Here is a 27,630-nt window from a genome sequence, read left to right on the forward strand (position 1 = left end):
GTGTGCCGTTAGTTAAACTACCTATGGCGTATTTTCGACATTTGTGCCTTTTAGTTTATCGTCGTGCTAGCAATGCTATTTAAGCTAGGAAGCTAGCTCGCTTAAAACGTTGGCTATGTTCCGAGGTTTTACATCAAGTACTGTCACAAAAATAACTTGGCTGTCCAATTACCACTACAGTGGTCGTGAAGTAGGCTTGATTATTAAATGTATTTTGAGAAAGAGGTTTTATTTCTAAAATGTTATTGTAGGCTACTGTGACATCATGTCCGGTTTGAGCGTAAACTACGGTTTAATATTGGGGAAAAAAACGGAACTCAAATTTTGATTCAATTCAAACGATTTGCACATAACATCTAAATAGAAATCCTACCTAAATAAATGTTTTACTTTAGATTAAATGCAAATATATTGAACTTAAAATGTAAATGCAACTCAACATGTACCACCAGAGGGAGCCCATGTAACGCTTGTACTCATACCACACTCTTTTGTTGTAATCAGACTGTATTTCTTTACAGAGTAGATGTTAGATGGCAGACATTACTTCCAAAAGAAGTTGTTGGCAAGTGTGATGCAAGGATGGACCATCAGGACTTGGGACAGAGACACTTGCAAAGTCAAAAGTTGAGTTAAACAATGATTTGACCCGGAGATGAAACCCAGCAGTGAGGAAGAAGACGTGCGAGATGAAATGACCAAACACTGGTTCAACGGCTTTCCCAGGAAGTGGATCTTGTTCCTCAACACCTCTGGAAGAACGCATTGGATCGAAGAAGGAGTCATCACAATTGCGGACTCGAGCATAGTAAGAGCAAACCCTCGGAAATGTGTACAGAAGTCAAACTCGTTTCCCACTTATTCCCTTTTGGTTGACTCAGTCAGTGTTTCCCAACCGGTATTAGGATAGGGTACATATTTATACCAAACAAAAATGTTTAAAAAAGTGCATGCACGTTTTAAATATCTACTTTTTGCCATTTAGTGGTAGTGCTTGTAATTGTCCTGCCTGTCAGATAGTTGACCTTTTTTTTTTTTTTTTTTTTAAATGAAGAGTTAGTCAGGAAGGCTTAAGCTTTCGCGGAATTTACTGCGACCAACATGTCTCCATCCAAATTGTATAGCCAGAAGTACAGAAAGGATTGGGAGTCGGTACCTGAATTTAAAGGGTGGCTGAAGCCAGTAATTGGGGATGCCCATCGGGCGTATTGCGCGTATTGCAAATCAGATATGCTTGCTAAAATGTACGACATCAAAAAACATTCTCTGACAGCCAAGCATTTAATTCGATCAAAACCATACGCCGCCGCCGACTGCGTGTCTTCCTTACCCCAGTTGGTTCAGAAAACGGTTGACTGCCAAAGCGCCGAGGCCACGATGGCGATGGCCTTTGCGGAGCATTATTCGCTACTAAGCTGCGACCATTTTGCATTGGCTTGCAAAGCTGCCTTTTCGGATTCTGCGGCAGCAACAAACTTCCAAATGCAGCGGGTCAAGTGCACAGAACTAATTTGCGGCGTCTTAGCTCCTTATTTTCAGAAAAGGCTCACATCAGATGTGGGGGATGAGAAGTTTAGTCTCCTTTTGGATGAGTCCACTGATCTCAGTGTCTGGAAATACTTAAGCGTGGTGATTCGGTACTTTAGCACCGGTAAAAGAACACTTGTGTCCACGTTTCTCGGTCTGATTGAATTGAAGGGAGGTGATGCCAAATCAATTGCAAAGGCGCTTATAGAATTCCTTGACAAGTGCGGTCTTAAAAAAGAGAATCTGCTCGGTATCGGCGCTGATAATGCATCAGTGATGACTGCGACGCACCAAATTTTAATGGAGGAATGTGCCTCGGCCGGTTTGGTTCTCATGCGCTGTGTTTGCCGTTCGTTACAGTTAGCCGTCAGCGCAGCATCCAAAGAGAACATCCCTGCGAGCGTCGAGTACTTAATCAGAGAAACCTACAATTGGTTTTCCATTTGCCCCAAACGGCGAGACGTGTACAAAGAGGTGTACGCAAACATTAATTGTGGCCAGAAACCGTTGCAGATCACCAAATTGTGTTCCGCGCTTTGGCTATCCATTGAGCCTGTCGTAAACCGAATATTGAGCCACTGGGAAGCACTGAAAGTCCATTTTGAGTTGACCAAAGCGAGTGAGCATTGCTACTCCGCGCACGTCCTCCACGCCGCCTATATGGACAAGAGCAACTACGCCTACCTGACATTCTTGAAATCCGTCCTGTCCGACGTTCAGGTTGTTGTGAAGTCTTTTGAGGGCGAGAAAGCGGATCCCGTCAAACTTTTGGACCACCTGGTCCACCTCTTAACGGCAATTTGCACTAAAGTCGTCAGCCCTGCGGCGACGATCGATGTCCTGAAGGACGCCATTGAAGAACATCTCAGCCCCTCGCCGTACCTCGGGTACCTTTTCGAGAGCACGCTGTGCCAACTCAGTCTGGCGCCAGATGACGAAAAAGACATTCGGAGGCAGTGCGTCAAGTTTGTCGTAGCTTTAAGCAAGGAGTTGCAGTCCAGGCTTCCAGACAACCTCGAAGCCTTGCGAAACATCACCTTGTTCAGTGTGGAGGAAACTCTACTCAAGCATCGTGAAGGCACCACGGAAATAATCCAAGTCGCTCAGCTACTTGGTTACAAGCCCGGAACAATTGAGCAAATAGTTTCACAATGGAGCAACATCCATCTGGCGAGGTGGAACTCAACTGAAACGACGGTCCAGTTTTGGAGTGAAGTGAGTAACTACACCGACTCTACCGGCACCAATCCATTTCAAGAGCTGTGCGACGCTGCGCTCGCCGTCCTGTCCCTGCCACACTCAAACGCGGAGGTAGCGCGGCTCTTCGACCGAATGGGCGTGGCCAAGTCAAAGACGAGAAATGGGATGTCACTGCGCACGCTCAACGCCATCCTCCTGGTGCGCTACGGGCTGAGGCTGGCCGGTGAAACTTGTTACCAGCATCGACTACCAAATGAAATCCTGCAGCAGTTTGGGCCGGCAGCCGCGTACGACGTCGCCCTGGCATCTTCGGCCGCGCAGTCGGAAAGTGACGAGCAAGATGATTTCCTTTCTCATCTCTGACTCATCAGAATGACATGCAAACTAGCTGAGTTTTGCTATGAAACAAGAAAATGTGTAAAACAAAAGTGATTATAGTGATGTTTTTCTTTTTATTTTTACAAACAAAAAGGTAATTGATGTCCAGTGAATTTGAGTAATAAGTGTGGGATGGGTTCAACTACTGGTACGCAGGCTCCCTTTAGTGGTATTTGAAGAATTTCAGATTTATTTTTTTTTAATCCATTGCAGTACATTTCTTGCTAATGTGCCGTGTGTCTCTTTAGTGCAATAAAGTTTATTTGACTAAAGTTTATTTTTCTATATTTTACTGCAGTGTTAATGTTGAAACTGCACAATATTACAGCGGCTTATAATACTTTATATACTTTTTGGGAATAAAGCCTCTGCCTCATTTTTATGCCTACTATATATTAATGTTGAGGCGCTACATAGCAAGCCCAATGTCTTAAGTTTTTTTTTAAAATTAATTTTGTGACAGTTAAAAACGACTCAGGCAATTGTGCCACAAGGCCATTAATTCAGGACATTTATTCACTAGAAATGTTATTAAATTTAATAAATTTTAATTTAAACATATGCTAACGTATTATAAATGCATTTATATTAACTGTGAAAGGGATACATAATGGTATATTTACACCATAGAGAGTGAACAGTTTATTCGATAAAAACAAATCCATGTACTAATAAACTTTGCAAAACCTCACCGTATTACGTCACCAATCCATAATTCAAATGAAAAAAAGGCACTGAAACACGTCGTGCAAATTACAGATGCTATCTTAATTATTTGAAAAAATATTGGTGACGTTTTCGACTGTAGAAAATTACCATATTTAGTCAATTTGCGGAGTCTTTTTTTAATTATTTTTTTTAAATAAACCTGCCAAGCTGTTGATGAACCGCATGATTCTCAGCCAGCCAATCAGCGAAGGGTAGGTCAAGTCATTGCGTATCTCCGGCATTGACCATTAAGGAGAAGGCCAAAAAAAAAATTAAGGAGAAGGCCGCACTTCCTGGGTTTTTTTCCGCCAGAGACAAATCGTACACGATTATTTTAAAGTAGAAAATGCCTTAAAGTTATTGAGATAATATATTCACCGTTTATCTGGCACAACACTACATTTAGTCACTTCCAAACATTTGTCCAATTTTCGAAAAATTTGAAAAAAACCACATGATTGGTACCAGCCAATCAGCGTGGGTTATTACGCGTCATTCGAGGATCAGCCAATCACAGAGTTCTGTAGCATGGCACTCTTCCGTGTTTTTCGAAAGCTGGAGAGGCAAACATTTTGCACGAGTTTCTTCACCATTTTCCGTTGTAACTTCTAAGATAATCATAGTAAGTTGACAAATCTCACATATTTTGCGCTTTAGAAGTTACACTAATCGATGGCGTGAGTGCTTTTGGCAATGGCGTCATTATAACGAGTGAAATTGTACAATGAAAAATGCACACGACCATACCGCGACAAATGTCCGCCCTGTTTATTGCGTCGCACTTTGGCTACAAACAAAACAAATAGAATTTGATATACAACTACATGCATCCGGAACTCTATTGTATGACTTTATAAACGTTTTTGTGCCTGTTCATTAAGTTTTATTGGTGAGACAATTCACAACTGCAAACTGTTCACCTGTCATCGTAGGCATTCGTTTAAAGATAAAGATAAAGATGTCCTTTATTAGTCCCACAATGGGGAAATTTGAGGTGTTACAGCAGCAAAGATATAGATCACACAGAGTCGGCGGCGTAATGTAGCCGTTAATGTATAACATTAGCAGCAGACATTCATAAAAAGCATGCAAAGATACACAGTATAAACGTATCTAAGTGTAAGGAAACACTCCTAATGCCTGTCCATTATACAGAGGGGGAAACGCTGTAATGATAAAAACTATTGAATGATTGAAAATACTGCAATGATAAAAATATTGCAATGATAAAAGTACTGTAATGCTAAGAGTACTGAAATGATAGAAAAGTACTGCATGATAAAATATACTGCAATGGTAAAAGTACTGTAATAGTAAAAGTACTGCAACGATAGAAAAATACTGCAATGATGAAAGTACTGTAATAGTAAAAGTACCGCAATGATGGGAAATACTGCAATGATAAAAGTACTGTAATAGTGAACGTCCTGCAATGGTAGAAATACTGCAGTGATAGAAGTACTGTTATAAGAATACTGTAATGGTAAACAAAATACATCATTGGTCAATATTTAAGTACACCCTTGGCTGAAAGTAAAGTAGTCGTGTATATTGCATCCTAGGACTGCACAATTGCACTAATGCCCTCCCGATTGTAGGCCTGACCCAATGTTCTTGTTAAAAAGTCTGACAGCAGTCGGCAGGAAGGAGCGGCAAAATCTCTCTTTGGTACAGCGAGGGTGTAACAGTTTAGCCTCATTCAATATTCATACTTTGCATTCGGTATGTCCGTATAAATACAAATACGTGTAGATAGATCTACACATTATTTATTATGGATAATTATTCACAACGAAGTTAATGCTAATCTAGTATGTAATATTTTTCTTTCTAGAAATTTGTGAGGCAAGAAGTCGACCGTGCCATCAGCAATGTTGACGAAGTGGAGGACGATGATGTGGCGGATCCAGACTTTGTCTACCCAACGACGACATTGCGACCGATGCAGCCTGCTGTAGACCCCTTCCAAGAGGGACCCCACAAACTCTTCCCTCCTCGAGTATAGGGTATAGCCTAACAAACTTGCATGCAGCTCTGTTATTGTGAAATCGTAACCTATTGTGACCATCCTCATCTTTGCCCAACAGTAGAATATTACCAGGATAGAATATTACCAATATTACCTAGTATCAATATTACCGTTAAATATTACCATTTAATATATGAAGTCATACAAGCATTCTGGCTGCTTTAAAATTTTACAAGTAGGGTCCACAGCCCTTCAATTTGTAGCCGTTAAGGAGCCATATTCATTTACAGTAGAAGGGGAAATATTGTTGACATTTTTGAATACTCACTCCAAAACATTATTTTTTTTTTCATAATTTTTTTAACATCCTTTTCAGATAAGCAACATACTAAACTTTTTTAAATCTTCGATAAAATTGTTTCAAATTCTAACAAAACATGCAGATGCCTTGCAGAATCTCTTTTACAATCAGTTAAACGAAAACTTCCACCGTAAATAAAGTTTTCCAAAATGTCAGCAAGACTTTTTATGTAAAAATAAATCAATACAGTTCGTGATGACTTTAAGTCGGTGTTATAGAATGACACGGTTGAATTTTGTGCCTCGATCAGTCAGGCCAGCATTTAGATGTAGTTGCTCAGAATAGCCACAAGAGGGCAGTATTGCAACGTATCTTGTTTCGTTTAAGTTCTTGGGCCACACTCACCCCAGTTTGTCCTCAAGTGGACTGGATGAGTGTATTCGTGGCCTACTGAGCTATAAATAACAAATAGGTGCAAATATTCAAAATTATCGAATATGTTGCGAATCCTGCTTCACATCATGACCAATCTGAAACCCCTTCAAAAGAATTCTGTCTCGTTTAAAAAAAAAAAATATTTTCACACGTTATTTACAAATCACTGTTGACGTTTGCTGCTTGCTACATTGATGAAATATTTTATGTTTTGTTCTTCAATGGGTGGCGAACGAACCAGACCACCTGCTGCAGACCAATCTGGCCTACTGGGATCGTCCTGCATGTCAGGTAAGCTTTTCAGGGCCGGGAGTGTTGGTGCTCATGTGATGCGCGCATGTAGCCGAGAGGGTTTAAAAAAGATGGCGTCCAATCTATGTATGCGGTAAGAAACTTTAGTGTAGCGCCCGTAAAATCGGTGCCAGTATGCATCGTATCATGTGTTGTTTGGGAATCAGTTCAGGAGCTAATGTGTTGTTAAAAAATGTGTTTGTGAAGTTATTTGCGCGTAGGGCTGGGCGATGGCAAAAATAATAATAATTCCAATGATTATTATATAAATATTAAATATTATAATATAAATATTCTAATTTATATTGAAGTCATAATTCATAAACACAATTAATTTCATTAATTTAAAAAAACATGAGTGTCTTTTGTGCTACCAAAACTCAACTTTAAATATCACAAAGAAATTAATTTGTAACTGTAAGCAAGTAAAATAATAAAATACTGTTAAAAATTATTAATACACCTAGGTTATTAGATTGAACAAAAACTATAAAATAACTAATAAAAAGGAAAATGCTTTAAAAAAAATAAAAAATAACTACAGCTTGCATTGATGAAACGAACTAAAACCTCCGTCTTTGTCTTTAAATATTGTTGTAGCATCGTTGGTACAGCTGCATTTTTGTCACTGCAATTTGTGACAGTCGGTGGAGCGGAATGAAAATCAAACTTGCTTTAAGAGTACAAATTAAACTAGTTTAAAATGAAGGCTGTTGTATTTTAAACTCGGTTTAAAGTTTTGTTGCAACAGAATTTAAATCGCAACTTCATCGAGTTTTAATGTGAAACCTTGTTGGTGCAATCCGGCCTTAGTGACCTTTTTTAAATTATTTATTGTCTTGCACTCCATAAAACAAAAACTAATAAATTGATGCAGTTAAGAAAAATAAAAACTAACTAATTTGCTCTAATAATAAATAAAAATAATGTATAGTAACTGAAGTCAAAATGTACTGTTAAGCTATTGTAAAATAAAACAAAATGCTGAACTATTTCCGCTACACGCAACAAATATGTGCGGTACTTTTATCGTTTGGCAAGATTGAAATTAAATTCCATTTATCGCCCAGCCCTATTTGTGACACGTTTATGAAAACGTTTTAGTGAGATAAACAAGCGAATTTGACGGATGCTAATAGTTGGAGGTGGACAGCTCATTGTTTCTGCAGACTCATGCTTACTTTACGGATTGTCTTTTTTTATAGCAGGCTACTTTTCTATTTGCAGCTAATTGAAGTTTATATTTTGCACTCACTCTGAATATGTAAGGCCAGCTAATATATTTTATGTCTTCATTTTTACACTTTGCCATTTCTGCATGTTTCGACTGTAAATTAGGGTTGCAACCAGCTGCATTGCTCATTGCATTTTTTTTAGAACAAGTGGGTGTTGTTGCGCTTTCTGTCCACTGGAGGGCACTCGGGCCACTCAAAATGGCCGCCAGCAACAACAGCAACTTGTACAGAAAACTTGCAACGTGATTGTGTTGTAAACAAAAGAAACGGTGCCAGATGTCGTCAGAGCAGTTTGCAGCTTTTATTTACAGTCTTGACAGAGAAAATAAATCTTATCTGCTAAGTCCACATAGTCACAGTGAGTGCAAAATTAGCTGCTGATATAATAGTCGCTTGCCATACAAAGCTGACATAGTTGAGCTTGTCTGTGAAAACAATTAGCTGTTCACCTGCAACTAGTAGCATGCATCAAATGAGCTTATTCATCTTACGAAAACATTTCCTCAAACATGCCTCCAGTAACTTCACAAACTGTTCTTTTACTGCACATTAGCACTTGAGATGACTTCACAAACAACATATGACATGATACATACAGGTGTTTGCTTTGCGGGTGTTACTTAGAGTTTCTCATTGCGTACATAGATTGGAAGCCATCTTTGTTCTTTCTCGGCTACGTGCATGCATCACACGAGTATCAACACTTCCGAGGGGGGGGGGGGGGTGGAGGGGGTCCGGGTCCCGGTCCCCCCAGCCTCCCCCACCCAGCCTCCGGGTCTAGAGGAGGCTGGGGGCTCCGGGTTAGACCCGGAGGGTGGGGGAGGCTGGGGGCTCCCCCACCCTCCGGGGCTAACCCGGAGCCCCCAGCCGCCTCCTCCATTGAGTCCACAGGGAAGGGTCCCGGATGATGAGAGGAACAGCCAATGGAGGGAGACATGTGGAGTTGTTTGAAGTATTTTATTCTATCTTTTCTTCCAATAAAAGAACCTTGTAAATCACATGCAGTCCACGGCAGTCTTTTCTTCAATGCCAGTTACTTGTCATTTACTTGCAGTCCACGGGCAGCTCCGCCTTCCTTCAAACATCTCGGTCACCCGTTGCAGTTGCGCCCGCACTTCACCGGGGTCTCCGTCCTGCTCCAGTCTGGCGATGATCTGCAAGGGGAACAAAGGACAGTGTGTGTGTGTGTGTCAATCGACACACACACACACACTTGCTTGCTGCTGCCACACCACTATCGGGTCATTCCATTCCAAATCACTCAGTGGTTTGAATTAACCAAGCGGATTTCAATTTGAATAAAACTCATCATACTTGTTGATATTGATGCCATAACACTAAATCTAAAATTTGAGGTCAATTGGTGGGAAGATTTGGAAGCTGCAAACCACCGGATTTTAATATGTTCGGCAACAAAGGGTCGTGGCCACCTTCCTTTGAAACCAATCTCAGCAGCTAACGAGTCAAACTTCACTGAAGGGAATTTAAATCTCTAACCAGTTAAGACATAGTTGCATATTTTACTAAATGGATCACATGGCCTTAACTTTGTTTCATGAAATGAAATCTCTAACATGTCAGATATGTCAATTTGTTTCGTCTTGCCCCAATTAGGAGTCAAAGAATCAATTCCTGCAAATAGAACATTTGAGGTACGTATACTTTGACTCCTCGCTGCGAAACAAAACAAATTGACATATTCTAAACTTTGTGTTCAAGAACATGTTAGAGATTTCATCTCATGAAAAAAGTTAAGATCACGTGATCTATTTAGTAAAATATGCAACAAAGTCTTAAATGATTGCAGGTTCGAATTCCCTTGCATGAAGATTAACCGAGTAGTTAGTGAGACGGGTTTCAAAGGAAGGTAGCCACGACTCTTTGTTGCCGAACATATTCAAATCCGGTGGGCCATGGCTCCCAAGTCCTTGCGCCAATTGACCTCAAATTTGAGACTTAGTGTTGTGCCATCACTATCAACAAGTATGGCAAGTTTCATTCAAATCAACATCCACTTGGTTAAAGCCACGGGGTGATTTGGAATGAAATGCCCCAATCACGTTTGAAAGCGGAAGTCACGTTGCACATTTTCTTTGCAATTAGATGTTCTATCGTGTTCGTGGTTGAAGAAACAGAAGAATGCAACCTATTTTCAGCCACCAGCAGGGGGCAGCACTGCCTCTTGAGATGGCTGACAACAGGTGGCATATTGCAAAATTCAACAGAATATACTGCTGCAAAGAAACTGTTTAACGTGACTTCCACTTTAAGATGACAAGTTTGACTTTTGCATTCGGCAGACGAAATAAATCCCATTCCTTTTTGTGTGACTCAGAAATGAACGATACAAGCTATGGAACAAAACAGTTAAAACAAAGACACACACAAAGGGCTCGGCCAGTGACCCGAACCAGAAGAAATGGCTTTATTTTGTCGGTCCAATGCAAAGGTTAAACTTGTCTTGTGATGGTGAAATAGTGTGGCAGCAACAAGCGACAGTAATGAGCATGCACTGACCTCTGCAAAGTATCTCCTGATGATCTTGTAGAGCTCCTTGAGGGCCGCTCCTTCGTTGAACTCGTTCTCATGCTTCTGAAAGCGACAAAAAAAACGCACACGCACGCGTGTGTGTTAAAACACTTGTTGTGATTTTATTATTTTTTTTTTTTTTGGTTCAAGGTCACCTTTGACTCCTCCTGCAAGAAGTTGTGGAATTCAGAGCGTGTGACAGGCGTCTGCTCTCGAATGTGCCGGTAGTAGGCTTTCACTTCCTGCTTGAACTTGGGAATGTCTTTGGCGTACAGCAGCTTGTTGGTGGGCGCGTGCTGCGGCAGAGAACCGTTCAGCACGCTTGGAAAGGTGCTCACGGTGGGCAAGCGCTTACCTTGCCGAGTTGCATTTCACTGAGGGAGAAGGAGTCCATGAAGGCCTGAGCTGTGACCGACAAGCAGCCGTCCAGGTGGGGACTTTTGTCCACGTCGAAGACAAACTGAGGGTTCTTGAGGATGTTCACCCAGAAGCGCAGAGGTAAACTGCAAATCCAATTTCATTTCAATTATGATGGTAATTTTCTTTTTTTTTTTTTTTTAAATGCATTACTATACATAGTCGTTTAAGTGAGAATTTATTTTAAGGTGAAAAAAACGAACATGTATAGTAAGGACAAAAAAAACGCCTTACTATACATGGTCGTTTTTTTCCCACAAAAAACGCCTTACTATACATGGTCGTTTTTTTTCACAAAAAAACGCCTTACTATACATGGTCGTTTTTTTTTCACAAAAAAACGCCTTACTATACATGGTCGTTTTTTTCCCACAAAAAACGCCTTACTATACATGGTCGTTTTTTTTCACAAAAAAACGCCTTACTATACATGGTCGTTTTTTTTTCACAAAAAAACGCCTTACTATACATGGTCGTTTTTTTCCCACAAAAAACGCCTTACTATACATGGTCGTTTTTTTTCACAAAAAAACGCCTTACTATACATGGTCGTTTTTTTTTCACAAAAAAACGCCTTACTATACATGGTCGTTTTTTTTAGGCAAAAAACACCTTACTATACATGGTCGTTTTTTTCCCACAAAAAACGCCTTACTATACATGGCCGTTTTTTTTTAGGCAAAAAACGCCTTACTATACATGGTCGTTTTTTTCACAAAAAAACTGCTTTATACATGGTCGTTTTTTTTCACAAAAAAACGCCTTACTATACATGGCCGTTTTTTTTAAGGCAAAAAACGCCTTACTATACATGGTCGTTTTTTTCACAAAAAAACTGCTTACTATACATGGTCGTTTTTTTTCACAAAAAAGCGCCTTACTATACATGGTTGTTTTTTTTTAGGCAAAAAACGCCTTACTATACATGGTCGTTTTTTTTAGGCAAAAAACGCCTTACTATACATGGTCGTTTTCTTCACAAAAAACGCCTTACTATACCTGGTCGTTTTTTTCTAAATTAAAAAACGCCTTACTATACATGGTCGTTTTTTTTTGGGCAAAAAACGCCTTACTATACATGGTGTTTTTTTTTAGGCAAAAAACGCCTAACTATACATGGTCGGTTTTTTTCACAAAAAAACGCCTTACTATACATGGTCGTTTTTTTCCCACAAAAAACGCCTTACTATACATGGTCGTTTTTTTCACAAAAAAACGCCTTACTATACATGGTCGTTTTTTTCACAAAAAACGCCTTACTCTATACATGGTCGTTTTTTTCACAAAAAAACGCCTTACTATACATGGTCGTTTTTTTCCCACAAAAAACGCCTTACTATACATGGTCGTTTTTTTCACAAAAAAACGCCTTACTATACATGGTCGATTTTTTTTTAGGCAAAAAACGCCTTACTATACATGGTCGTTTTTTTTAGGCAAAAAACGCCTTACTATACATGGTCGTTTTTTTTAGGCAAAAAACGCCTTACTATACATGGTCGTTTTCTTCACAAAAAACGGCTTACTATACCTGGTCGTTTTTTTCTAAATTAAAAAACGCCTTACTATACAAGGTCGTTTTTTTCACAAAAAAACGCCTTACTATACATGGTCGTTTTTTTCCCACAAAAAACGCCTTACTATACATGGTCGTTTTTTTCACAAAAAACGCCTTACTATACATGGTCGTTTTTTTTCACAAAAAAACGCCTTACTATACATGGTCGTTTTTTTCCCACAAAAAACGCCTTACTATACATGGTCGTTTTTTTCACAAAAAAACTGCTTACTATACATGGTCGTTTTTTTTCACAAAAAAACGCCTTACTATACATGGTCGTTTTTATTTCACAAAAAAACGCCTGACTATACATGGTCGTTTTTTTTAGGCAAAAAACGCCTTACTATACATGGTCGTTTTCTTCACAAAAAAACGCCTTACTATACATGGTCGTTTTTTTTAGGCAAAAAACGCCTTACTATACATGGTCGTTTTTTTTTAGGCAAAAAACGCCTTACTATACATGGTCGTTTTCTTCACAAAAAACGCCTTACTATACCTGGTCGTTTTTTTTCTAAATTAAAAAACGCCTTACTATACATGGTCGTTTTTTTCACAAAAAAACGCCTTACTATACATGGTCGTTTTTTTTCACAAAAAAACGCCTTACTATACATGGTTGTTTTTTTTTCACAAAAAAACGCCTTACTATACATGGTTGTTTTTTTTTAGGCAAAAAACGCCTTACTATACATGGTCGTTTTTTTTAGGCAAAAAACGCCTTACTATACATGGTCGTTTTCTTCACAAAAAACGCCTTACTATACCTGGTCGTTTTTTTCTAAATTAAAAAACGCCTTACTATACATGGTCGTTTTTTTCACAAAAAAACGCCTTACTATACATGGTCGTTTTTTTTTAGGCAAAAAACGCCTTACTATACATGGTCGTTTTTTTCACAAAAAAACTGCTTACTGTACATGGTCGTTTTTTTCCCACAAAAAAACGCCTTACTATACATGGCCGTTTTTTTTTAGGCAAAAAACGCCTTACTATACATGGTCGTTTTTTTCACAAAAAAACTGCTTACTATACATGGTCGTTTTTTTTCACAAAAAAACGCCTTACTTTACATGGTCGTTTTTTTTTCACAAAAAAACGCCTTACTATACCTGGTCGTTTTTTTCTAAATTAAAAAACGCCTTACTATACATGGTCGTTTTTTTTCACAAAAAAACGCCTTACTATACATGGTCGTTTTTTTCCCACAAAAAACGCCTTACTATACATGGTCGTTTTTTTTAGGCAAAAAACGCCTTACTATACATGGTCGTTTTTTTCTAAATTAAAAAACGCCTTACTATACATGGTCGTTTTTTTCCCACAAAAAACGCCTTACTATACATGGTCGTTTTTTTCACAAAAAAACTGCTTACTATACATGGTCGTTTTTTTTCACAAAAAAACGCCTTACTATACATGGTCGTTTTTTTTTCACAAAAAACGCCTTACTATACATGGTCGTTTTTTTTAGGCAAAAAACGCCTTACTATACATGGTCGTTTTCTTCACAAAAAACGCCTTACTATACCTGGTCGTTTTTTTCTAAATTAAAAAACGCCTTACTATACATGGTCGTTTTTTTCACAAAAAAACGCCTTACTATACATGGTCGTTTTTTTCCCACAAAAAACGCCTTACTATACATGGTCGTTTTTTTTCACAAAAAACGCCTTACTATACATGGTCGTTTTTTTTCACAAAAAACGCCTTACTATACATGGTCGTTTTTTTCACAAAAAAACTGCTTACTATACATGGTCGGTTTTTTTTCACAAAAAAACGCCTTACTATACATGGTCGTTTTTATTTCACAAAAAAACGCCTTACTATACATGGTCGTTTTTTTCACAAAAAAACGCCTTACTATACATGGTCGTTTTTTTCACAAAAAACGCCTTACTATACATGGTCGTTTTTTTCACAAAAAAACGCCTTACTATACATGGTCGTTTTTTTCCCACAAAAAACGCCTTACTATACATGGTCGTTTTTTTCACAAAAAAACGCCTTACTATACATGGTCGATTTTTTTTAGGCAAAAAACGCCTTACTATACATGGTCGTTTTTTTTAGGCAAAAAACGCCTTACTATACATGGTCGTTTTTTTTAGGCAAAAAACGCCTTACTATACATGGTCGTTTTCTTCACAAAAAACGGCTTACTATACCTGGTCGTTTTTTTCTAAATTAAAAAACGCCTTACTATACAAGGTCGTTTTTTTCACAAAAAAACGCCTTACTATACATGGTCGTTTTTTTCCCACAAAAAACGCCTTACTATACATGGTCGTTTTTTTCACAAAAAACGCCTTACTATACATGGTCGTTTTTTTTCACAAAAAAACGCCTTACTATACATGGTCGTTTTTTTCCCACAAAAAACGCCTTACTATACATGGTCGTTTTTTTCACAAAAAAACTGCTTACTATACATGGTCGTTTTTTTTCACAAAAAAACGCCTTACTATACATGGTCGTTTTTTTTTCACAAAAAAACGCCTTACTATACATGGTCGTTTTTATTTCACAAAAAAACGCCTTACTATACATGGTCGTTTTTTTTAGGCAAAAAACGCCTTACTATACATGGTCGTTTTTTTTTAGGCAAAAAACGCCTTACTATACATGGTCGTTTTCTTCACAAAAAACGCCTTACTATACCTGGTCGTTTTTTTTCTAAATTAAAAAACGCCTTACTATACATGGTCGTTTTTTTCACAAAAAACGCCTTACTATACATGGTCGTTTTTTTCCCACAAAAAACGCCTTACTATACATGGTCGTTTTTTTTCACAAAAAACGCCTTACTATACATGGTCGTTTTTTTTCACAAAAAACGCCTTACTATACATGGTCGTTTTTATTTCACAAAAAAACGCCTTACTATACATGGTCGTTTTTTTTTCACAAAAAAACGCCTTACTATACATGGTCGTTTTTATTTCACAAAAAAACGCCTTACTATACATGGTCGTTTTTTTTAGGCAAAAAACGCCTGACTATACATGGTCGTTTTCTTCACAAAAAAACGCCTTACTATACATGGTCGTTTTTTTCACAAAAAAACTGCTTACTATACATGGTCGTTTTTTTTTCACAAAAAAACGCCTTACTATACATGGTCGTTTTTTTTTCACAAAAAAACGCCTTACTATACATGGTCGTTTTTTTTTAGGCAAAAAACGCCTTACTATACATGGTCGTTTTTTTTAGGCAAAAAACGCCTTACTATACCTGGTCGTTTTTTTCTAAATTAAAAAACGCCTTACTATACATGGTCGTTTTTTTCACAAAAAACGCCTTACTATACATGGTCGTTTTTTTTCACAAAAAAACGCCTTACTATACATGGTCGTTTTTTTCACAAAAAAACGCCTTACTATACATGGTCGTTTTCTTCACAAAAAACGCCTTACTATACCTGGTCGTTTTTTTCTAAATTAAAAAACGCCTTACTATACATGGTCGTTTTTTTCACAAAAAAACGCCTTACTATACATGGTCGTTTTTTTTCACAAAAAAACGCCTTACTATACATGGTCGTTTTTTTCCCACAAAAAACGCCTTACTATACATGGTCGTTTTTTTCACAAAAAAACGCCTTACTATACATGGTCGTTTTTTTTCACAAAAAAACGCCTTACTATACATGGTCGTTTTTTTTTAGGCAAAAAACGCCTTACTATACATGGTCGTTTTTTTTTGGCAAAAAACGCCTTACTATACCTGGTCGTTTTTTTCTAAATTAAAAAACGCCTTACTATACATGGTCGTTTTTTTCACAAAAAACGCCTTACTATACATGGTCGTTTTTTTTCACAAAAAAACGCCTTACTATACATGGTCGTTTTTTTCACAAAAAACGCCTTACTATACATGGTCGTTTTTTTTTCACAAAAAAACGCCTTACTATACATGGTCGTTTTTTTCACAAAAAAACTGCTTACTATACATGGTCGTTTTTTTTCACAAAAAAACGCCTTACTATACATGGTCGTTTTTATTTCACAAAAAAACGCCTTACTATACATGGTCGTTTTTTTTAGGCAAAAAACGCCTTACTATGCATGGTCGTTTTCTTCACAAAAAAAACTGCTTACTATACATGGTCGTTTTTTTTCACAAAAAAACGCCTTACTATACATGGTCGTTTTTTTTCACAAAAAACGCCTTACTATACGTGGTCGTTTTTTTTTCACAAAAAAACGCCTTACTATACATGGTCGTTTTTTTTTAGGCAAAAAACGCCTTACTATACATGGTCGTTTTTTTCGACAAAAAATGCCTTACTATATACATGGTCGTTTTTTTTAGGCAAAAAATGCCTTACTATACATGGTCGTTTTTTTTTTCACAAAAAACGCCTTACTATACGTGGTCGTTTTTTTTTTTAGGCAAAAAACGCCTTACTATACATGGTCGTTTTTTTAGGCAAAAAACGCCTTACTATACATGGTCGTTTTTTTGTTAGGCAAAAAACGCCTTACTATACATGGTCTTTTTTTTTTAGGCAAAAAACGCCTTACTATACATGGTCGTTTTTTTAAGGTAAAAACGCCTTACTATACATGGTCGTTTTTTTTTAGGCAAAAAACGCCTTACTATACATGGTAGTTTTTTTCGACAAAAAATGCCTTACTATACATGGTCGTTTTTTTAGGCAAAAAACGCCTTACTATACATGGTCGTTTTTTTTGGGGGCAAAAACGCCTTACTATACATGGTCGTTTTTTTAGGCAAAAAACGCCTTACTATACATGGTGGTTTTCTTCACAAAAAAACGCCTTACTATACATGGTCGTTTTTTTTCACAAAAAACGCCTTACTATACGTGGTCGTTTTTTTTTCACAAAAAAACGCCTTACTATACATGGTCGTTTTTTTTTAGGCAAAAAACGCCTTACTATACATGGTCGTTTTTTTCGACAAAAAATGCCTTACTATATACATGGTCGTTTTTTTTAGGCAAAAAATGCCTTACTATATACATGGTCGTTTTTTTTTTAGGCAAAAAACGCCTTACAATACATGGTCGTTTTTTTAGGCAAAAAACGCCTTACTATACATGGTCGTTTTTTTGTTAGGCAAAAAACGCCTTATTATACATGGTCTTTTTTTTTTAGGCAAAAAACGCCTTACTATACATGGTCGTTTTTTTAAGGTAAAAACGCCTTACTATACATGGTCGTTTTTTTTTAGGCAAAAAACGCCTTACTATACATGGTAGTTTTTTTCGACAAAAAATGCCTTACTATACATGGTCGTTTTTTTAGGCAAAAAACGCCTTACTATACATGGTCGTTTTTTTCTAAATTAAAAAACGCCTTACTATACATGGTCGTTTTTTTCACAAAAAACGCCTTACTATACATGGTCGTTTTTTTTCACAAAAAAACGCCTTACTATACATGGTCGTTTTTTTCACAAAAAAACGCCTTACTATACATGGTCGTTTTCTTCACAAAAAACGCCTTACTATACATGGTCGTTTTTTTAGGCAAAAAACGCCTTACTATACATGGTCGTTTTTTTCTAAATTAAAAAACGCCTTACTATACATGGTCGTTTTTTTCACAAAAAACGCCTTACTATACATGGTCGTTTTTTTCACAAAAAAACGCCTTACTATACATGGTCGTTTTTTTTCACAAAAAAACGCCTTACTATACATGGTCGTTTTTTTCCCACAAAAAACGCCTTACTATACATGGTCGTTTTTTTCACAAAAAAACGCCTTACTATACATGGTCGTTTTTTTTCACAAAAAAACGCCTTACTATACATGGTCGTTTTTTTTTAGGCAAAAAACGCCTTACTATACATGGTCGTTTTTTTTAGGCAAAAAACGCCTTACTATACATGGTCGTTTTTTTCACAAAAAACGCCTTACTATACATGGTCGTTTTTTTTCACAAAAAAACGCCTTACTATACATGGTCGTTTTTTTCACAAAAAAACTGCTTACTATACATGGTCGTTTTTTTTCACAAAAAAACGCCTTACTATACATGGTCGTTTTTATTTCACAAAAAAACGCCTTACTATACATGGTCGTTTTTTTTAGGCAAAAAACGCCTTACTATACATGGTCGTTTTTTTAAGGTAAAAAACGCCTTACTATACATGGTCGTTTTTTTAGGCAAAAAACGCCTTACTATACATGGTGTTTTTTTAAGGTAAAAAACGCCTTACTATACATGGTCGTTTTTTTAAGGTAAAAAACGCCTTACTATACATGGTCCTTTTTTTTAGGCAAAAAACGCCTTACTATACATGGTCGTTTTTTTAAGGTAAAAAACGCCTTACTATACATGGTCGTTTTTTTAAGGTAAAAAATGCCTTACTATACATGGTCTTTTTTTTCAGGCAAAAAACGCCTTACTATACATGGTAGTTTTTTTAGGCAAAAAACGCCTTACTATACATGGTCGTTTTTTTAGGCAAAAAACGCCTTACTATACATGGTCGTTTTTTTAGGCAAAAAACGCCTTACTATATACATGGTCGTTTTTTTCGACAAAAAACGCCTTACTATATACATGGTCGTTTTTTTTAGGCAAAAAACGCCTTACTATACATGGTCGTTTTTTTTTAGGCAAAAAACGCCTTACTATACATGGTCGTTTTTTTCGACAAAAAACGCCTTACTATAAATGGTCGTTTTTTTCGACAAAAAATGCCTTACTATACATGGTCTTTTTTTTTAGGCAAAAAACGCCTTACTATACATGGTCGTTTTTTTAAGGTAAAAAACGCCTTACTATACTTGGTTGTTTTATTTTCACAAAAAACGCCTTACTATACATGGTCTTTTTTTTCAGGCAAAAAACGCCTTACTATACATGGTAGTTTTTTTAGGCAAAAAACGCCTTACTATACATGGTCGTTTTTTTAGGCAAAAAACGCCTTACTATACATGGTCGTTTTTTTAGGCAAAAAACGCCTTACTATACATGGTCGTTTTTTTCGACAAAAAACGCCTTACTATATACATGGTCGTTTTTTTTAGGCAAAAAACGCCTTACTATACATGGTCGTTTTTTTTAAGGCAAAAAACGCCTTACTATACATGGTCGTTTTTTTCGACAAAAAACGCCTTACTATACATGGTCGTTTTTTTTAGGCAAAAAACGCCTTACCATACATGGTCGTTTTTTCGGGGCAAAAAACGCCTTACTATACATGGTCGTTTTTTTCAGGCAAAAAACGCCTTACTATACATGGAAGTTTTTTTAGGCAAAAAACGCCTTACTATACATGGTCGTTTTTTTAGGCAAAAAACGCCTTACTATACATGGTCGTTTTTTTAGGCAAAAAACGCCTTACTATCCATGGTCGTTTTTTTCGACAAAAAACGCCTTACTATACATGGTCGTTTTTTTTAGGCAAAAAACGCCTTACCATACATGGTCGTTTTTTAGGGGCAAAAAACGCCTTACTATACATGGTCGTTTTTTTCAGGCAAAAAACGCCTTACTATACATGGAAGTTTTTTTAGGCAAAAAACGCCTTACTATACATGGTCGTTTTTTTAGGCAAAAAACGCCTTACTATACATGGTCGTTTTTTTAGGCAAAAAACGCCTTACTATACATGGTCGTTTTTTTCGACAAAAAACGCCTTACTATATACATGGTCGTTTTTTTTAGGCAAAAAAAGCCTTACTATACATGGTCGTTTTTTTTAGGCAAAAAACGCCTTACTATACATGGTCGTTTTTTTCGACAAAAAACGCCTTACTATACATGGTCGTTTTTTTTAGGCAAAAAACGCCTTACCATACATGGTCGTTTTTTAGGGGCAAAAAACGCCTTACTATACATGGTCGTTTTTTTCACAAAAAACGCCTTACTATACATGGTCCTTTTTTTTAGGCAAAAAACGCCTTACTATACATGGTCGTTTTCTTCACAAAAAAACGCCTTACTATACATGGTCGTTTTTTTTCACAAAAAACGCCTTACTATACGTGGTCGTTTTTTTTTCACAAAAAAACGCCTTACTATACATGGTCGTTTTTTTTTAGGCAAAAAACGCCTTACTATACATGGTCGTTTTTTTCGACAAAAAATGCCTTACTATATACATGGTCGTTTTTTTTAGGCAAAAAATGCCTTACCATATACATGGTCGTTTTTTTTTTAGGCAAAAAACGCCTTACAATACATGGTCGTTTTTTTAGGCAAAAAACGCCTTACTATACATGGTCGTTTTTTTGTTAGGCAAAAAACGCCTTATTATACATGGTCTTTTTTTTTTAGGCAAAAAACGCCTTACTATACATGGTCGTTTTTTTAAGGTAAAAACGCCTTACTATACATGGTCGTTTTTTTTTAGGCAAAAAACGCCTTACTATACATGGTAGTTTTTTTCGACAAAAAATGCCTTACTATACATGGTCGTTTTTTTAGGCAAAAAACGCCTTACTATACATGGTCGTTTTTTTCTAAATTAAAAAACGCCTTACTATACATGGTCGTTTTTTTCACAAAAAACGCCTTACTATACATGGTCGTTTTTTTTCACAAAAAAACGCCTTACTATACATGGTCGTTTTTTTCACAAAAAAACGCCTTACTATACATGGTCGTTTTCTTCACAAAAAACGCCTTACTATACATGGTCGTTTTTTTAGGCAAAAAACGCCTTACTATACATGGTCGTTTTTTTCTAAATTAAAAAACGCCTTACTATACATGGTCGTTTTTTTCACAAAAAACGCCTTACTATACATGGTCGTTTTTTTCACAAAAAAACGCCTTACTATACATGGTCGTTTTTTTTCACAAAAAAACGCCTTACTATACATGGTCGTTTTTTTCACAAAAAAACGCCTTACTATACATGGTCGTTTTTTTTCACAAAAAAACGCCTTACTATACATGGTCGTTTTTTTTTAGGCAAAAAACGCCTTACTATACATGGTCGTTTTTTTTAGGCAAAAAACGCCTTACTATACATGGTCGTTTTTTTCACAAAAAACGCCTTACTATACATGGTCGTTTTTTTTCACAAAAAAACGCCTTACTATACATGGTCGTTTTTTTCACAAAAAAACTGCTTACTATACATGGTCGTTTTTTTTCACAAAAAAACGCCTTACTATACATGGTCGTTTTTTTTAGGCAAAAAACGCCTTACTATACATGGTCGTTTTTTTAAGGTAAAAAACGCCTTACTATACATGGTCGTTTTTTTAGGCAAAAAACGCCTTACTATACATGGTGTTTTTTTAAGGTAAAAAACGCCTTACTATACATGGTCCTTTTTTTTAGGCAAAAAACGCCTTACTATACATGGTCGTTTTTTTAAGGTAAAAAACGCCTTACTATACATGGTCGTTTTTTTAAGGTAAAAAATGCCTTACTATACATGGTCTTTTTTTTCAGGCAAAAAACGCCTTACTATACATGGTAGTTTTTTTAGGCAAAAAACGCCTTACTATACATGGTCGTTTTTTTAGGCAAAAAACGCCTTACTATACATGGTCGTTTTTTTAGGCAAAAAACGCCTTACTATATACATGGTCGTTTTTTTCGACAAAAAACGCCTTACTATATACATGGTCGTTTTTTTTAGGCAAAAAACGCCTTACTATACATGGTCGTTTTTTTTTAGGCAAAAAACGCCTTACTATACATGGTCGTTTTTTTCGACAAAAAACGCCTTACTATAAATGGTCGTTTTTTTCGACAAAAAATGCCTTACTATACATGGTCTTTTTTTTTAGGCAAAAAACGCCTTACTATACATGGTCGTTTTTTTAAGGTAAAAAACGCCTTACTATACTTGGTTGTTTTATTTTCACAAAAAACGCCTTACTATACATGGTCTTTTTTTTCAGGCAAAAAACGCCTTACTATACATGGTAGTTTTTTTAGGCAAAAAACGCCTTACTATACATGGTCGTTTTTTTAGGCAAAAAACGCCTTACTATACATGGTCGTTTTTTTAGGCAAAAAACGCCTTACTATACATGGTCGTTTTTTTCGACAAAAAACGCCTTACTATATACATGGTCGTTTTTTTTAGGCAAAAAACGCCTTACTATACATGGTCGTTTTTTTTTAGGCAAAAAACGCCTTACTATACATGGTCGTTTTTTTCGACAAAAAACGCCTTACTATACATGGTCGTTTTTTTTAGGCAAAAAACGCCTTACCATACATGGTCGTTTTTTCGGGGCAAAAAACGCCTTACTATACATGGTCGTTTTTTTCAGGCAAAAAACGCCTTACTATACATGGAAGTTTTTTTAGGCAAAAAACGCCTTACTATACATGGTCGTTTTTTTAGGCAAAAAACGCCTTACTATACATGGTCGTTTTTTTAGGCAAAAAACGCCTTACTATCCATGGTCGTTTTTTTCGACAAAAAACGCCTTACTATACATGGTCGTTTTTTTTAGGCAAAAAACGCCTTACCATACATGGTCGTTTTTTAGGGGCAAAAAACGCCTTACTATACATGGTCGTTTTTTTCAGGCAAAAAACGCCTTACTATACATGGAAGTTTTTTTAGGCAAAAAACGCCTTACTATACATGGTCGTTTTTTTAGGCAAAAAACGCCTTACTATACATGGTCGTTTTTTTAGGCAAAAAACGCCTTACTATACATGGTCGTTTTTTTCGACAAAAAACGCCTTACTATATACATGGTCGTTTTTTTTAGGCAAAAAAAGCCTTACTATACATGGTCGTTTTTTTTAGGCAAAAAACGCCTTACTATACATGGTCGTTTTTTTCGACAAAAAACGCCTTACTATACATGGTCGTTTTTTTTAGGCAAAAAACGCCTTACCATACATGGTCGTTTTTTAGGGGCAAAAAACGCCTTACTATACATGGTCGTTTTTTTCACAAAAAACGCCTTACTATACATGGTCCTTTTTTTTAGGCAAAAAACGCCTTACTATACATGGTAGTTTTTTTGGGGGGCAAAAACGCCTTACTGTACATGGTCGTTTTTTTAAGGTAAAAAACGCCTTACTATACATGGTCGTTTTTGAGGCAAAAAACGCCTTACTTTACATGGTCGTTTTTTTAAGGTAAAAAACGCCTTACTATACATGGTCTTTTTTTTAGGCAAAAAAACGCCTTACTATACATGGTCTTTTTTTTAGGCAAAAAACGCCTTACTATACATGGTCGTTTTTTTAGGCAAAAAATGCCTTACTATACATGGTCTTTTTTTTAGGCAAAAAACGCCTTACTAAACATGGTCGTTTTTTCTGGCAAAAAACGCCTTACTATACATGGTCGTTTTTTTCGACAAAAAATGCCTTACTATACATGGTCGTTTTTGAGGCAAAAAACGCTTAACTATACATGGTCTTTTTTTTTAGGCAAAAAACGCCTTACTATACATGGTCGTTTTTTTTCTGGCAAAAAATGCCTTACTATACATGGTCGTTTTTTTTCTGGCAAAAAACGCTTAACTATACATGGTCTTTTTTTTTAGGCAAAAAACGCCTTACTATACATGGTCGTTTTTTTTAGGCAAAAAACGCCTTACTATACATGGTCTTTTTTTTAAGGCAAAAAACGCCTTACTATACATGGTCGTTTTTTTCGACAAAAATGCCTTACTATGCATGGTCGTTTTTTTAGGCAAAAAATGCCTTACTATACATGGTCGTTTTTTTGGGGGGCAAAAACGCCTTACTATACATGGTCGTTATTTTAGGCAAAAAACGCCTTACTATACATGGTCGTTTTTTTAGGCAAAAAACGCCTTACTATACATGGTCGTTTTTTTAGGCAAAAAACGCCTTACTATACATGGTCGTTTTTTTCGACAAAAAATGCCTTACTATACATGGTCTTTTTTTTAGGCAAAAAACGCCTTACTATACATGGTCGTTTTTTTCTCAGAAAACGCCTTACTATACATGGCCTTTTTTTTTTTAGGCAAAAAACGCCTTACTATACATGGTCGTTTTTTTAGGCAAAAAACGGCTAATTATACATGGTCGTTTTTTTTGGCAAAAAACGCCTTACTATACATGGTCGTTTTTTTAAGGTAAAAAACGCCTTACTATACATGGTCGTTTTTTTAAGGTAAAAAACGCCTTACTATACATGGTCCTTTTTTTAGGCAAAAAACGCCTTACTATACATGGTCGTTTTTTTAAGGTAAAAAACGCCTTACTATACATGGTCGTTTTTTAAAGGTAAAAAACGCCTTACTATACATGGTCCTTTTTTTTAGGCAAAAAACGCCTTACTATACATGGTCGTTTTTTTAAGGCAAAAAACGCCTTACTATACATGGTCGTTTTTTTAGGCAAAAAACGGCTAATTATACATGGTCGTTTTTTTAGGCAAAAAACGCCTTACTATACATGGTCGTTTTTTTAAGGCAAAAAACGCCTTACTATACATGGTCGTTTTTTTAAGGCAAAAAACGCCTTACTATACATGGTCGTTTTTTTAGGCAAAAAACGGCTAATTATACATGGTCGTTTTTTTAGGCAAAAAACGCCTTACTATACATGGTCCTTTTTTTTAGGCAAAAAACGCCTTACTATACATGGTCGTTTTTTTAAGGTAAAAAACGCCTTACTATACATGGTCGTTTTTTTAAGGTAAAAAACGCCTTACTATACATGGTCCTTTTTTTTCGACAAAAAATGCCTTACTATACATGGTCTTTTTTTTTAGGCAGAAAACGCCTTACTATACATGGTCGTTTTTTTTCACAAAAAAACGCCTTACTATACATGGTCGTTTTTTTTTCACAAAAAAACGCCTTACTATACATGGTCGTTTTTTTCCCACAAAAAACGCCTTACTATACATGGTCGTTTTTTTTCACAAAAAAACGCCTTACTATACATGGTCGTTTTTTTTTCACAAAAAAACGCCTTACTATACATGGTCGTTTTTTTCCCACAAAAAACGCCTTACTATACATGGTCGTTTTTTTTCACAAAAAAACGCCTTACTATACATGGTCGTTTTTTTTTCACAAAAAAACGCCTTACTATACATGGTCGTTTTTTTTAGGCAAAAAACACCTTACTATACATGGTCGTTTTTTTCCCACAAAAAACGCCTTACTATACATGGCCGTTTTTTTTTAGGCAAAAAACGCCTTACTATACATGGTCGTTTTTTTCACAAAAAAACTGCTTTATACATGGTCGTTTTTTTTCACAAAAAAACGCCTTACTATACATGGCCGTTTTTTTTAAGGCAAAAAACGCCTTACTATACATGGTCGTTTTTTTCACAAAAAAACTGCTTACTATACATGGTCGTTTTTTTTCACAAAAAAGCGCCTTACTATACATGGTTGTTTTTTTTTAGGCAAAAAACGCCTTACTATACATGGTCGTTTTTTTTAGGCAAAAAACGCCTTACTATACATGGTCGTTTTCTTCACAAAAAACGCCTTACTATACCTGGTCGTTTTTTTCTAAATTAAAAAACGCCTTACTATACATGGTCGTTTTTTTTTGGGCAAAAAACGCCTTACTATACATGGTGTTTTTTTTTAGGCAAAAAACGCCTAACTATACATGGTCGGTTTTTTTCACAAAAAAACGCCTTACTATACATGGTCGTTTTTTTCCCACAAAAAACGCCTTACTATACATGGTCGTTTTTTTCACAAAAAAACGCCTTACTATACATGGTCGTTTTTTTCACAAAAAACGCCTTACTCTATACATGGTCGTTTTTTTCACAAAAAAACGCCTTACTATACATGGTCGTTTTTTTCCCACAAAAAACGCCTTACTATACATGGTCGTTTTTTTCACAAAAAAACGCCTTACTATACATGGTCGATTTTTTTTTAGGCAAAAAACGCCTTACTATACATGGTCGTTTTTTTTAGGCAAAAAACGCCTTACTATACATGGTCGTTTTTTTTAGGCAAAAAACGCCTTACTATACATGGTCGTTTTCTTCACAAAAAACGGCTTACTATACCTGGTCGTTTTTTTCTAAATTAAAAAACGCCTTACTATACAAGGTCGTTTTTTTCACAAAAAAACGCCTTACTATACATGGTCGTTTTTTTCCCACAAAAAACGCCTTACTATACATGGTCGTTTTTTTCACAAAAAACGCCTTACTATACATGGTCGTTTTTTTTCACAAAAAAACGCCTTACTATACATGGTCGTTTTTTTCCCACAAAAAACGCCTTACTATACATGGTCGTTTTTTTCACAAAAAAACTGCTTACTATACATGGTCGTTTTTTTTCACAAAAAAACGCCTTACTATACATGGTCGTTTTTATTTCACAAAAAAACGCCTGACTATACATGGTCGTTTTTTTTAGGCAAAAAACGCCTTACTATACATGGTCGTTTTCTTCACAAAAAAACGCCTTACTATACATGGTCGTTTTTTTTAGGCAAAAAACGCCTTACTATACATGGTCGTTTTTTTTTAGGCAAAAAACGCCTTACTATACATGGTCGTTTTCTTCACAAAAAACGCCTTACTATACCTGGTCGTTTTTTTTCTAAATTAAAAAACGCCTTACTATACATGGTCGTTTTTTTCACAAAAAAACGCCTTACTATACATGGTCGTTTTTTTTCACAAAAAAACGCCTTACTATACATGGTTGTTTTTTTTTCACAAAAAAACGCCTTACTATACATGGTTGTTTTTTTTTAGGCAAAAAACGCCTTACTATACATGGTCGTTTTTTTTAGGCAAAAAACGCCTTACTATACATGGTCGTTTTCTTCACAAAAAACGCCTTACTATACCTGGTCGTTTTTTTCTAAATTAAAAAACGCCTTACTATACATGGTCGTTTTTTTCACAAAAAAACGCCTTACTATACATGGTCGTTTTTTTTTAGGCAAAAAACGCCTTACTATACATGGTCGTTTTTTTCACAAAAAAACTGCTTACTGTACATGGTCGTTTTTTTCCCACAAAAAAACGCCTTACTATACATGGCCGTTTTTTTTTAGGCAAAAAACGCCTTACTATACATGGTCGTTTTTTTCACAAAAAAACTGCTTACTATACATGGTCGTTTTTTTTCACAAAAAAACGCCTTACTTTACATGGTCGTTTTTTTTTCACAAAAAAACGCCTTACT

General features: G+C 36.2%; 2 protein-coding genes and 1 long non-coding RNA gene across 5 annotated transcripts in view; 2 read left to right on the top strand and 1 right to left on the bottom strand.

Moving 5' to 3' along the window:
* The first annotated feature begins 259 nt into the window (after positions 1 to 259).
* On the top strand, positions 260 to 3,377 carry LOC148341428 (uncharacterized). Its single transcript, XM_088288380.1, has 2 exons — positions 260 to 808; positions 2,248 to 3,377. The coding sequence occupies exons 1-2, from the start codon at positions 656 to 658 to the stop codon at positions 3,088 to 3,090; spliced, it is 996 nt and encodes a 331-aa protein (XP_088144506.1). The 5' UTR covers positions 260 to 655; the 3' UTR covers positions 3,091 to 3,377.
* A 959-nt stretch (positions 3,378 to 4,336) lies between these two features.
* LOC148341429 (uncharacterized) lies at positions 4,337 to 8,761 on the top strand. Its single transcript, XR_015839673.1, has 3 exons — positions 4,337 to 4,435; positions 5,648 to 5,819; positions 6,760 to 8,761. It is a non-coding gene; the product is annotated as an uncharacterized LOC148341429 (long non-coding RNA).
* A 225-nt stretch (positions 8,762 to 8,986) lies between these two features.
* Positions 8,987 to 27,630, bottom strand: part of plxnc1 (plexin C1) — a 50,164-nt gene continuing 31,520 nt past the window's right edge. For all 3 annotated transcript variants that reach the window (XM_088288841.1, XM_088288839.1, XM_088288840.1), the window contains exons 29-32: positions 10,929 to 11,076; positions 10,729 to 10,869; positions 10,562 to 10,636; positions 8,987 to 9,198 (exon numbers count right to left, since the gene is read on the bottom strand). In XM_088288841.1, coding sequence (XP_088144967.1) covers positions 9,085 to 9,198; positions 10,562 to 10,636; positions 10,729 to 10,869; positions 10,929 to 11,076 — 478 coding nt within the window. In that variant the 3' untranslated portion in view covers positions 8,987 to 9,084. The remainder of the gene's footprint in view (positions 9,199 to 10,561; positions 10,637 to 10,728; positions 10,870 to 10,928; positions 11,077 to 27,630) is intronic.

This window comes from Idiotropiscis lumnitzeri, chromosome 2 (assembly GCF_059441095.1).
Source record: "Idiotropiscis lumnitzeri isolate Australia: NSW breed Sydney's pygmy pipehorse chromosome 2, RoL_Ilum_1.0, whole genome shotgun sequence".
Taxonomy (NCBI): Eukaryota; Metazoa; Chordata; class Actinopteri; order Syngnathiformes; family Syngnathidae; genus Idiotropiscis; species Idiotropiscis lumnitzeri.

Coding starts and splice junctions, on each gene's coding strand:
- LOC148341428 (XM_088288380.1), top strand. CDS start 656: ATGAAACCCAGCAGTGAGGAAGAAGACGTGCGAGATGAAATGACCAAA. Junction 809..2,247: donor CAATTGCGGACTCGAGCATA/GTAAGAGCAAAC, acceptor TCCGACGTTCAG/GTTGTTGTGAAGTCTTTTGA.